The sequence below is a fragment of the Microtus ochrogaster genome, chromosome 4 (genome assembly GCF_000317375.1).
Source record: "Microtus ochrogaster isolate Prairie Vole_2 chromosome 4, MicOch1.0, whole genome shotgun sequence".
Classification (NCBI taxonomy): domain Eukaryota; kingdom Metazoa; phylum Chordata; class Mammalia; order Rodentia; family Cricetidae; genus Microtus; species Microtus ochrogaster.
In genome coordinates, this window is record NC_022011.1 from 46,919,975 (window position 1) to 46,932,853 (window position 12,879).

Here is a 12,879-nt window from a genome sequence, read left to right on the forward strand (position 1 = left end):
CTGTAGACCAGGCTGGTCTCGAACTCACAGAGATCCACCTGCCTCTGCCTCCCGAGTGCTGGGATTAAAGGCGTGCGCCACCATCGCCCGGCATTCAGCTCTTTTTAAAACCAATCAGAAGGCGCCTTGGCAAAAACACATCTTCACAGTGTACAAAAAGATTAGCCTACAACAAGTCGGTGATTTATACATGTTGTGTATGCATGTGTATATATATTTGTTTCCAGTTTGGGTTGATGGAATCCATAGGTGTGGAACCTACGGGTAGAGGACAGACTTGATACTTTCTGGAGCTTACATCAGATGCTTTTTTATATTTTTGCTGTCTTTTAAAGATTCATTCATTTTACATATATGGGTGTTTTGTCTGCATGTACTTCTGAAAACAAGAGGGTGTCAGATCCCATGGGACTGTAGTTACAGACAGTTGTGTTGGGAATCGATCTTAGGGCCTGTGTGAGAACAGCCAGATTTGAATGGGTCTCATCTGCATCTGATAGCTGGTAAATGAGGTATCTCAGAGCTGAGCCAGGATCTGGGCGTAGGCCAGTGCTGCTGACCACTGCTTGACCTTGCTCTGAGAAGCCTTGGAGACTTTGGTCCAGTTCTTCCTGAAGAGACTGAAACTCCTCCCATTTAGACAGTTCTCTTACTCTGAGCCATGTTAGGCTGACCAGGTGCACCCCTTGCCCCTGCTAGGACGGCCTTACACTCTGAGTGTGGCCCTGCCAGGCTCCATCCTGGACAACGCCCAGTCACCTGAGCTTCGCACCTACCTGGCTGGCCAGATTGCCAGAGCCTGCACCATCTTCTGTGTGGACGAGATTGTGGTGTTCGATGAAGAGGGCCAAGATACCAAGTGAGTCTTCACAGGGAGGGGGAAGAGAAGAGAAGGGGAGGGCCAACATACCACGTGAGAGTCTTTACGGGGAGGGGAGGGCTGCCAGGCTTGGCTGTGACTTTGTCCTATCCCTTGTCACCTGCCTGGCTCTTTCAAAGTACACACACTATAATCCTTATTTTGTGGAGGCAAGGACACTCACACTGGGTGGGAGGAGCTCTCAGAGGCAGCTGCAGTTGCATCTTTTTTCTCCTGTGGTGCTGGAGATTGAACTCTGGGATTTACACATGTTCTATCACTGAAGCTGCATATCATTCAGCTCTAAGACCCCGTTTTGTGCCTGTTTAATATTTATTTATGGTGCTTGTGTACACACACTGGTGTGGTTGTGGAGATCAAATGACAATTTAGGCCAGGCGGTGGTAGTGCACGCCTTTAATCCCAGCACTGGGGAGGCAGAGGCAGGCTGATTTCTGAGTTGGAGGACAGGCTGGTCTATACAAAGAAACCATAAGGAAGACAACTTGTGGAGTCAGGTCGTCAGTTCTTTCCTCATGGGGGTTCTGGACATGGAACTTAAGTTTTCAGGGTTGGGAGCAAGAGCCCTCAACTGGATATGCCACCTCTCCAGCCCAGCACTTGCATCCTAAGCCCTGTCTTTATCTTTCCAGGACTGTGGAAGGGGAATTCAGGGGAGTTGGCAAGAAGGGGCAGGCATGTGTACAGCTGGCCCGCATCCTGCAGTACCTGGAATGTCCACAGTAAGTGTGAGGTGAGGGTGGTGTCCCCTTGGATGTAGTGGGGAAGCAGCTCCCCAGGGAGGGCCTGACAACTGCGTTCTTCCCCAGGTATCTGAGAAAGGCGTTCTTCCCCAAACACCAGGATCTGCAGTTCGCAGGTATGGCTGGTGTGTCTGGCTCATCCCTAGGCACTGAGAGTGGGGACTGGACCTGACATCATCCCCCTCCCGTTCCCTGCTCAGGAATCCTCAACCCCTTGGACAGCCCTCACCACATGCGGCAGGACGAGGAATCGGAGTTCCGAGAAGGCGTTGTGGTGGACCGGCCCACCAAGGCGGGCCACGGCTCTCTGGTCAACTGTGGGATGAAGAAGGTAGGAATGGAGGTGGGCTGTGTACACCTTGAGGACACCTGCTAGCTGTGGAGGACAGGCAGGGACATAAGAATAGGGAGACCTGGGCTCTAGCCTGCCGTGAAACACCAGTTATTGCTAACTGGACCAGAGAAGTACCCAAAGCAGGGCTCGAGAGATGAACCCAGAGAAGCTGGAGCACTGGCTCACCAGTTAAGAGCACTGGCTGCTCCTGCAGAGGACCCTGGTTCAGGTCCCAGCACCCACATGGTGGCTCACAAACCAACTGTTCCAGGGGCTCTGGTGCCCTCTTCTGGCCTCCATGGGCCCCAGGCGTGAACATGATACACAAACAAACATGCAGGCGAAATACCCATGAAATAGAAATGATAAAGAGAAGCCAGGATTAAACCCAGTGTTGTCGGGGCAGTTTGTTTATTATTTACTTTTGTTGTGGAGATCTAATTGTGCTCTGTAATTGAAGTGCATTCTCAGCTTTGCTGGTTTGGGGGTTAGGTGGTTCTTTAAATTTTTCCTTTTTTTTAAATTATTTATTTACTTATTTATTGTGTATACAGTATTCTGTCTGTGTGTATGCCTGCAGGCCAGAAGAGGGCACCAGACCCCATTACAGATGGTTGTGAACCACCATGTGGTTGCTGGGAATTGAACTCAGGACCTTTGGAAGAGCAGGCAATGCTCTTAACCTCTGAGCCATCTCTCCAGCCCCCTAAATTTTTCCTTTTTATGTGGTGTGAATGTGTGGGTAAGCATGCACGTGCCAAGGAGGAACTGAGGATGGAGTGTGAGCCGTCTTGCAGAGCCGGCAGCTCGTTTCTAGTCTGCTATTCCACAGATGAGGAAACTGAGGCTCACAGGAGTTAACTGCCCTCAGACCCCTACAGCTCATAAGTGGCAAAGCCACCCCGTGGAGGAAACTGCGACTTCATCTCTTTGTAGACTCCATGTCCTAGCCCCAGGCTTCGCTTTCTGACCAGTGCCCTGTGATAATTATTCTGCATGAACGGTCCCTCTTAGCAGGCCCCACTCAGTGCCAGAAGCAGGGCGGCAGGTTGGCCTGGCACCAGATTCCTCCACTGGGTCTCTGAGAACGTTGGCCCCTTTGAGGTGTAGCACTCATGTCCTCTAGCTTCTCTGCAGGAGGTGAAGATTGACAAGAAACTGGAGCCCGGACTTCGGGTGACCGTGCGACTGAACCAAAAGCAGCTCCCGGGTATCTGGAAGCTTCCTCAGCCCTTACAGTTGCCTGGCTCAGCCTCTTCCTGCCTCCCTGTCTCCTTGGTGTTTATAGCCTGTTCTGTTCCTCAGAATGCAAGACATACAAGGGAACAGTCGTGTCTTCACAGGACCCCCGCACCAAAGCCGGTCTCTACTGGGGCTACACCGTCCGCCTGGCCTCCTGTCTCAGTAAGGACAGAAGCTCCTTTCCTGAATGCCCCTCTGTACTAGGTGGTATGTTTAGGTGGTGCCATCTCTGGTCTCATCTCCGGTGAATGCTAAGAATACCTGAGAGCAGGATGTGATTGGTTCCCAGCCCCCATCCCAGCACCAGGAGGCCTACACAGGAATATCAGTGTAAACCTGAGGCCAGCTCAGGAGACAGCAAGACCTTGTCTCAAACACCAGACCAAGAAAGCCCTCTGAAGCAAGTGTGAGGCTGCTGAACATGGTCTAGGGTTTGGGAGCTCTTCCTGCCCACCCTGTGCTCCCCAGCCAGGCTTCAACTCCACCATTCCCTGCCCTCAGTTTCCCAAGAGCAGTAGAGGACCTCCTTTACCGAGCTCTGTCCACCTGCCCCTATGATGTGCTAGACACACAGCCAAGAGCAGGACCCCACTGAGCTGGCCCCACCCCCAGGTGCTGTGTTTGCTGAGGCTCCCTTCCAGGATGGGTATGATTTGACCATTGGGACATCAGAACGTGGCTCTAACGTAGCCTCTGCCCAGCTGCCTAGCTTCAGGTGCGTGCTGCTTAGGGCAGGGACTGGGCCCTACTGTACATGTGGTGGGGACCTGAAGCTCTGGGGACTGTATCCTGTGGAGCCTTGAAGTCAGTGACTCCCTTTCTCTGGTACCAGGCATGCTCTTGTGGTTTTCGGGGGCCTCCAAGGGCTGGAAGCTGGAGTGGATGCTGACCCCAACTTGGAAGTGTCTGAACCCAGTGTCCTCTTCGACTTTTATGTCAACACATGCCCCAGCCAGGGCAGCCGTACTATCCGCACTGAGGTGAGCCGCAGCCACAGATACCCAGTTTTCCTGGTAACCCACCCTAGGTATCTTTTCTGAAAATTTATGTGTTTTATATATGGATGTTTTGTCTGTGTGTATTTCTGCACATCAGAAGAGGGCATCAGATCCCATGAGACTACAGGTATAGACAGTTGTGAGCCACCATATGGTTGCTGGAAATTAAACTCAGGACGTCTGGAAAAGTAGCCAGTGCTCTTAACCGCTGAGCCATATCCCCAGCTTCAGCCTAAATACCTTTTCTGAAGATGGGGCCCTTACACAGCAAACTATTGGCAGGGACAAGATACAAGAGCCATAGGGTTGCAAGTCCTGGGCCTGTAGTAGTCTTAGGTTTACCTGCCTGTGCCCATTCAGGGCCTCTGCTTCCTTGGTGGTATCTTAGGTCCCTCCGGATGTCAACATTTCTGTTCTGGGGAAAAATGTCCCACAAGACCAGACCATTCATGGGATTTGTGCCACCGTCCCTGAGGCCAGCATGGACTGCCGTCCCTATGGGTTACTATGGGGGAAGGGCAGCGGCTGTTTTCTACACCAGTCTCAGGGGTGGTGACTGCAGGTTGACAACCCCTCTGCCTGTTCCCGAGGCCCCGCCCATCCTCTTATCCTTCCTGGGTCTTGGGCAGCTGGCTGTGAAGACAAGAAAGAGCTGGACAGCCAACTTTTTTCCTTCCAGGAAGCCATACTCATCTCCCTGGCTGCCCTGCAACCTGGTCTCACCCAGGCAGGTTCCCAGACCACCTGACAGCTTTGTGGATCCAGGATGTAGAAGCAGCAGAAAATGGAGGATCACCAGGAACAAACATGGTCAAGATGTGTCTACAAAAATAACCACCTTTAATATGAGCCAGTCCAGTCTCCCTCACTTGCTGCCAGCAGTGATGGCCTTGAGGTTCCCAGCTCGCGCCAAGATATTGGGCACGAAGAGCAGTCCCGAAGCCCGCTCAATGCTCTCGATAGGCACCAGGAAACGCTCCAAAGGGATGGTCTCGTCCACAGGGGCATTGGGCATCACATAGGAACGCAGCTCAATCTGCCCGCTGGTGGCCTCCAGGATGAGCACCTTGAAGAAGTGTGTGGGCACTGCCACGTGGTTCTTCCCAATAACCTGGTACTTTACATAGGACTTCCCATCAGCCTCTGTCCTGTGGAAAGACCCAGGCACACATGGCCAGGAGGCATGGTTGGACACAAGGCCACCCCTTTCAGGAAGCCCTCCCTGACTTCCAACAAGAAATTTATGTGCCATGCCTGGTTGTCTCTTTGGGTCTAGGAACTCCGTAAGGTGGGGACCAATGCTTAATCCTACGCTTTTCTGCCAATTGCTGCTTCAGACAGAATGGGTGGCAATAAATGCTGCTAGAGGAATGAGCTCTCTAGGTCCTGAATTTACCCATGCGGATATGTGACTACTACCTGTCCCCATGGGCAGGACACCAAGCAAGCGAGGTGTGAGGGCTGTGACAGTGGCATAGTCCCAGGGCAGGGCCTGGGACTCAGCAGCTGCCTTGCCCAGCCTGTGCCGATCACAGGGTTTTCTCATGTTCTGGCAGGACTGACATAGGAAGGCAAAGGTGAGAGCCTGGTACAGCGTGGGTTAGAGAGGTGCCACGGTGTCAAAGGCAGATTTGGGGCCTAGCAACTGTGGGCACAGGACCATTCTAGGCCACCCAAAGGTCTCTGGCTACCATGAAACAGAAAGCCCAGGGGCGGAGAGTAAGTGGGAGGCCCTGTCAGCCACAGGCTTACCTAGGCAGGAAAAGAGGCCCCGTGCAGACATAGACGTTTTGGTAAGTGCGAGTCAAGCTGCGGCTGTACTTCTCCAGGTTGTTCCAGGCATTCTGGTTGAGGTGCGGCACCTGGTGGAAGCAGCAAGGCTCAGGACCATACCTGGAACCTTCTTCTTTTAGGAATGCCCTGGGTCCTAAGGAGGTGGCCAAGCAAGTGGAAGACAGAGGCTCAAAGGGGTCGCTCCTTGAGGCTCTGATTTCAGAGGTTGAGTGTCATGGAGCTGACCACCGCTAGCCACACCATCCTTTCCTAGGCTAAAGAACCGGACGGAGGATTAATCCTTTAGCGATCCCCTAGGCCCTTTGAGCCTGCCAGGCCTCAGAACAAGTGTGGGGTGTGGGGTCGGCCCTATGCCCCATGCCCGTCCATCCTGGTTCACATATCAAGATCCTACTGGGAGCAGGTGCAGTGTTAACAATGTGCTCAGAGTGATGTGACTGATGCCAACAGCTCAACTTCGTGCCAGCTGTTTTCCTGGCAGCTGCTGCAGGCCAGATGGTACGGAGTAGGCAACTCCTGGGTTCCCTCGGGAAGTACACCGGGTATCTTACTGACTGGCATTGCTGCAGCCAGTTTCCCACAGAAGGCTGGAGAGAGGGATGCTCCCAGTAAGTACTTCGTGTAAACTCACCCCGTCTAGGGCTCTTCCCTCCCGCAAAGGTGCATGCATAAAGTCAGAATTAGGCGTTGAAGTCAGGCAGGTGACCAGGGACCACGTCTACCTGCGGGGCCACGTTGCTCAGGTAGAAGGTGTCGTTCATCGCCCGCTGGCTCCAGCGATGGTTGGCGGCGGCGGCCAAATGGCCGCGGTCAAAGCCGCTGCCGCGGTAGTCCGCGTTGGTGGCGCGGTGGTAAGCATGCACAGAGTCATCCTCTCGGAAGTCGCAGGCGCTGCGGTCGCCGTCGCCGCGGAGCCGCTCGGGCCGCAGCTGCTCTAACACCCACAGCGCACAGCGCGTGCGCGGGTCGTAGCTCAGCACGTAGGACTCGCGGCTCCGGAGCTGCGCCACGCCGGGCAGCCCGTACTTGGCCAGCTCCCCGGTGCCGCCCGCCGGCCCTCCCGGCAGCGCGGGCAGATCGGCCGCGACCACGGGCAACACTGGCACCCGGCTCAGCAGCCCCGGCGCTCCCTCCGCCCGACGCCGCCAGTGCTCTGCGGCAGCGCCCAGTCCCGCGCCTAGCGCCAGGGTCAGGCCAACCCGCAGCGCACGCATGGCCTCCAGGAGAGCGAGCGTGTTAGAAGCACTAGGGGAAGGAGCCTAGGACCGGGACAGTGCGAGTGTCCTCCAAGTCTTTCCCCTGCCCTTTTGAGACACGGCCTGGGCGTGACACCGCCGTACCCGCTTTCCATTGGTCGCTGCCAAGTCTGGCTCCGCCTCGCCCCGTGAGCCTCCGGAAACCTGGCCTCCTGCAAGGCCTGTAGCGCCGCCCTAGGGGCCGCGAATTTAACCTTTCCATAGGCCTGGGAAATAGAGTTGCTTGAACAGGACAGAAGCCCAGGTCTGTCAGACACCTCCTGTCCACCCATAATTGAGTCACCAAATGAGCCAAAGACTACTCTAGATTGGCTGGCAAAAGGACGCAAGTGCAAGGCTGTAGCTGCTGACAGCGGCCCGGGGCTGAAGCTTGCTAGTAAGGCTATAGAAAGAGGCTTGAAAAGTCTACGCTAGAGTCATGGGTCATTCGTTCCAACCTTTCTTTCCTTTTTTTTTTTTTTTTTTTTTCCCTTAAGACATGGTTTCTCTGTGTAGCCCTGGCTGTCCTGGAATGTAAGACTTTAAGACAATTCTGAAGCCATTTCTGACAGTTCTGAATCCTCTCAGCCTCCGTGCCTTAGTGCTTTCCCTCCTCCCCGAGGAACCAAGGACCTAACAGCTACACTCGCACGTACTCAGTTCCTGAACAATTACCCATATACGTATGTTTTGATTCGGTCCTCTGGGAAATGGGGTCAAAATGACCTCTTACCTCATCTGATCTGGCAACAGCTCTCCAGCCAATTATTGGTAGGTAATAATAGCCCTTTTGAATAAGCCAATCACAACCCCCCCTTGCTTCTGTGGCCTTCTCCTTTAAAAGTAGCCTGTGCCAGCTATTCGAGGTCTCTCGGCTTCCCGAATGCTGAGAGATCTTGTCATGACAGAATTAATAAAATCCTCATGCTTTTGCATCGGCTGTGGTGTGTGAGGTGGTCTCTGGGGGCGACTCCTCCTCGGTGTTTGGACGCTAAAGTCCAACAGGAACTCATTCTGTGGACCAGGCTGGCCTCGAACTCACAGATACCCACCTGCCTCTGCCTCCCAAGTGCTGGGATTAAAGGCTTGTACCACCACTGCCCACTCCTTTCAACCTGCTTTTAAAGGGTTTTAAAGGGATGAGCCTGGGAAGTATGTTGTGTAAGACAGTGTTTCCTGTCCATAGAAGCTGGAACACACAAAGTCCTCAAAACTAGGGGGTAGATAAGGATATTTCTTGCACATGGAACAGTATTTAACCTATGACTATTTTTTCTTTTATTTATTTATTTGTTTATTATGTATACAGTATTCTTCCTGCGGGCCTCATTACAGATGGTTGTGAGCCACCATGTGGTTGCTGGGAATTGAACTCAAGACCTTTGGAAGAGCAGGCAATGCTCTTAACTGCTGAGCCATCTCTCCAGCCCCAACCTATGACTATTTTAAGACAGCAACCTGCCTACCACACTGGCATGTGAAATTTTATTTAAAAAAGGAAAAAAATATAAAAAAGCGGAAAGACAATGTTGTGGACTGGAGACATGGTTCAGCAATTAACACATCATGGAGGCCTGGCTCAGTAGTTGAGAGCATTTGTTGCTCTTGTTAATAGACCCAGGTTCAATTCCTACAATTACAGGCAGTTCACAACCTCCTATAACTTCAGTTCTGGGGGATCCAATACTTTCTAAACTGTTCAGCCATCTGTACTCATACATGGGTGTTCCCACACACAGAAATGTAGTTGGTTTGTTTTTTCTGTTGTTTTATTCTGGCTCTTTGGTGGCCTTACCATCCAGCTCCCAAATAAATAGATGGGGTCTTATTCTTACTTATGAAAGCCTAGTCTTAGTTTGGCTTATTTCTAGCCATATTTTCATTTTCTTTGTTTTGTTTTGTTTGTTTTTCCAGGTGGTTTCTCTGTAGCTTTGGAGTCTGTCCCGACACTTGCTCTGTAGGCCAGGTTGACCTTAACTCACAGAGATCTGCCTGCCTCTGGTTCCCAAGTGTTCCACCACCCAGGTAAACAGCTTTTCTTAACTAATTATCCCATTTACCTTTTGCCTCTAGGCCAAGACAGTTTCTTTATTCATTATCCTATGAAAGCAACACACAAACAGAAGGACCTCCTACATCTGGGCTTTTCCCTTTCTCTATTCTATATACCTTTATTTTTTACTCCATGTCTTCCTGTGTGGCTGGATGGCTGGCCCCTGGTGTCTTCTCCTTCCTTTCCTCCCAGATCTCTCTTTATCTCCTTCTATTTATTCTCTTTGCCTGCAAGCCCTGCCTATCTTTTCTCCTACCTTCATTCATCTCTTTATTAGACCAATCAGGTGTTTTAGACAGGCAAAGTAACACAATTTCACAGAGTTAAACAAATGCAACACATCTTTGCATCATTAAGCAAATTTTCACAGCATAAACAAAAGTAACACTCTTTTTTTTTTTTTTTTTTTGGTTTTTTGAGACAGGGTTTCTCTGTGGCTTTGGAGCCTGCCCTGGAACTAGCTCTGTAGACCAGGCTGGTCTCGAACTCACAGAGATCCGCCTGCCTCTGCCTCCCGAGTGCTGGGATTAAAGGCGTGCGCCACCACCACCCGGCAACACTCTTTTTTTTAAAAAAAGGATATTTATTTGGCATACAGTGGGATTTTGGCTGTATATGACCGTTGAAGCTCAGATCCTCTGAAACTGGAGTTATAGGCAGTTATGAACTGGCATATGTGTGCTGGAAATTGAACCTGGGTCCTTTGGAAGAACAGTCAGTGCTCTTAACCACTGAGCTATCTCTCCAGCCCCCTCTAGAAATAATATTCCAGAACACACACACACACACACACACACACACACACACACACACACACTAGGTAAAAATGATAAAGCTAAGTTTATGATGAGGGATTCCGTGCAGCTGACCAAGTGCATGCCTAGTATATGCAGAGCCCTGGATTTGGTCTGCAACATTACACAAGCCAGATGTGATGGTGCATGCAGCCCTGGGGCTGTGGAAGAAGACTGGGATTGCAAGGTCATCCTCAGCTACACAGCAAGTTCAAAGCTAACCTGGGATACACGAAAGTCTGTCTCTAGAAAAGAATCTGACATCAGTATTTTTTCTGTAGATTGTAGGTATAGGAGACATGTTTACCATACCACTGTTAACACTGTGCCTGGCATGAATCTCCTTCATTTGAAAAGCAGAATAAGAGCCGGGCAGTGGTAGCGCACACCTTTAAAAACCTTTAATTCCAGAACTCTGGTGGAAGAGCAGGCGGATCTCTGTGAGTTCAAGGCCAGCCTGGTGTACAGCTTGAGTTCCAGGACTGCTAGGGCCACACAGAAACCCTGTCTCAAAAAAAAAAAAAAACAGAAAGAAAGGAAGGAAGGAAGGAAGAAAGAAAGGAAGGAAGGGGAGGGAAAAAGGGAGAGATGGGGAGGGAACAAGGGAGAGAAAGGAAGGAAGAGAAAGAGAGAGAGGAAAAAAGCAGAATATGTCTGTAGTCTGTGCTGATAACTCTCTAGCTCTGGAGAGGTAGGAGATGGAGGGTCGGGAGTTCAAGGTCACGCACTACATAGTGAGTTCTAGCCTGGACTATGTGGAATACTTCCCCAAAATAAAAAATACAAATAAAAAAAAAACAAGGGGACAGCAAGATGGTCTGAGTTCAGTCTCTTGTGCAATTTGGTTTATGGTTGCCCACTGACCGCCACACAGGTGCCATGGTGCACACAAAACTAAATCAATGTTATATTTTTGGTTGTGAGCCTAGCCATCACTCCAGCCCATAAATCAATGTTAAAAAGGAGGGAAAAACATTTTTGGTGGTGGGGAGCCAGCTCAGTGGGTAAAAGCAATGCCTGGTGACATGATTTCCATCCCTGGAACTCACATAGGAGCCAGAGACAACAGCTCACATCTGTAATCCGGCATCTCCAAACTGAGATTTGAGGCTGAGGCAGGAGCCTACACTGCACTGCACAGTGGATGAAATAAGAGACCTTGCCTTGAAACAGAGTGGAAGGAGGGAGCTGCCTCATGAGCCTGTACCTCAACATGTATGTCCCTGTGCATGGATGGCATGAGTTTATGCCTGTATGCGCGCTGTGGATGATAATTGAGCATAGTGACTGTCATCGCGGCACTAGGGAGCCCGAGGCCAGCTGCGGTGACTGCCTTACACACACACACACACACACACACACACACAACCCTCGCATTCCATGTGTGTCTATACCGTGTCCTCTGTCCCTTCATCCACTAATGGACATTAGACTTTTTGGCTCCTGTGAATGCGACTGTCGTAACTGTGAGAGTGCTTTGGGCGCCATGTCTAAAAGGCACCCCGTCTTCTGATAGCTACAGTTCCAGGCTTTAGGACTAAGCCTGCAATCATTTGACAGCTGGTTTCTCGAAGTGGTGTGGTGTAAAAGTCTCATTTAACTTTTCTGTGTGGAATCAGTTCTCTCGGCACCATTTACTGAAGACTGTCCTTTCTCCAGTGTGCTCTTGCCTCCCTTGTCAAAGGCAATTGATTCCAGGGGCTGGAGAGATGGCTCAGCAGTTAGGAGCACTGGCTGCTCCTGCAGAAGACCTAGGTTCAGTTCCCGGCATTCACAAGGTGGTTCACAAGCATCAGTAACTCCAGTTCCAGGGGATCTGGTACCTTCCTCTGGCCTCCATTGGGAACCAGGCACTCATAAAGCAGGCAAGCACTCATGCACAGAAAATAAGAAAAATGGTTTCTTGCCAGGTGGTGGCGGCATAGGCCTTTAATTTCAGTACTCTGGAGGCAGAGGTAGGTGATCTCCGTGAGTTTGAGGCCAGCCTGGTCTACAAAGCAAATTCCATAACAACCAACGTTACATACAAGCTTTTGAGAATTCCTGTCTCAAAAAACGACAACCACACAAAAAACAATTTTTTTTTTAAATCAATTGTAAGATTTTTCTGCCTGTTTCTGGGTTTTTGTCTGACTCTATTGGTTGATGTCATATATTTTTCTTTTTTTTCTTTCAAGACAGGGTTTCTCTGTGTAACAGCTCAGGCTGTCCCGGAGGAGCTCACTCTGTAGACCAGGCTGGCCTTGAGCTCACAGAGATCCTCCTGTCTCTGCCTCCCAGGTGCTGGGATTAAATGCAGATGTGATGTATTTCTGCCAGCACCATGCTGCTGTGATCACCACTAGCTGGTGTTTTAATGTAAGGCCTCCAGCTTTGTCCTTTTTACTCAGTTATGTCAGGCACCTGGGATCTTTTATGGTTCCCTAACGCATTTTCTGATTCTTTCCTTTTTCAGTGGGGGGGGGATATATATATATATATATAGTGTGTGTGTGTGTATGTGTGTGTATGTGTGTGTGTGTGTGTGTTAGGTAGAGATAGGACCCAGTCTCAGGCAAGCAGAGAGAATACACTGCCACTGAGCTACATCTCCATGTCATAGCACTTTTGTTTCAGGCAGGGCCTCAGTACGTAGCCCCAGGGAGACTGGAACCCCCTACACAGATCAGGCTGGTCTCAAATTTGCCAGGATCCTCTTTGTGGAGTGCTGAGGTCACAGGCATGTACCACCACACTTGGCCATCCTGGAATTTTGATAGGGACTACATTTATTCATGGACCCCCAGTTCATTCACTATTAAATTGC

The 12,879-nt window shown here is 50.7% G+C and overlaps 2 protein-coding genes across 2 annotated transcripts in view; one reads left to right on the forward strand and one right to left on the reverse strand.

Moving 5' to 3' along the window:
• Spout1 (SPOUT domain containing methyltransferase 1) overlaps window positions 1-5,210 on the forward strand; it is a 7,600-nt gene extending 2,390 nt beyond the window's left edge. The window contains exons 4-12 of the mRNA XM_005346145.3: window positions 700-859; window positions 1,513-1,602; window positions 1,690-1,739; window positions 1,824-1,954; window positions 3,095-3,167; window positions 3,263-3,361; window positions 3,812-3,914; window positions 4,032-4,179; window positions 4,877-5,210. Of these exons, the coding sequence (XP_005346202.1) occupies window positions 700-859; window positions 1,513-1,602; window positions 1,690-1,739; window positions 1,824-1,954; window positions 3,095-3,167; window positions 3,263-3,361; window positions 3,812-3,914; window positions 4,032-4,179; window positions 4,877-4,945 (923 nt within the window). The 3' untranslated portion in view covers window positions 4,946-5,210. The remainder of the gene's footprint in view (window positions 1-699; window positions 860-1,512; window positions 1,603-1,689; window positions 1,740-1,823; window positions 1,955-3,094; window positions 3,168-3,262; window positions 3,362-3,811; window positions 3,915-4,031; window positions 4,180-4,876) is intronic.
• Endog (endonuclease G) lies at window positions 5,017-7,295 on the reverse strand. Its single transcript, XM_005346144.3, has 3 exons — window positions 6,714-7,295; window positions 5,950-6,059; window positions 5,017-5,345 (listed from the first exon to the last, which is right to left on the reverse strand). The coding sequence occupies exons 1-3, from the start codon at window positions 7,203-7,205 to the stop codon at window positions 5,063-5,065; spliced, it is 885 nt and encodes a 294-aa protein (XP_005346201.1). The 5' UTR covers window positions 7,206-7,295; the 3' UTR covers window positions 5,017-5,062.
• Between the last annotated feature and the right edge of the window lie 5,584 nt (window positions 7,296-12,879).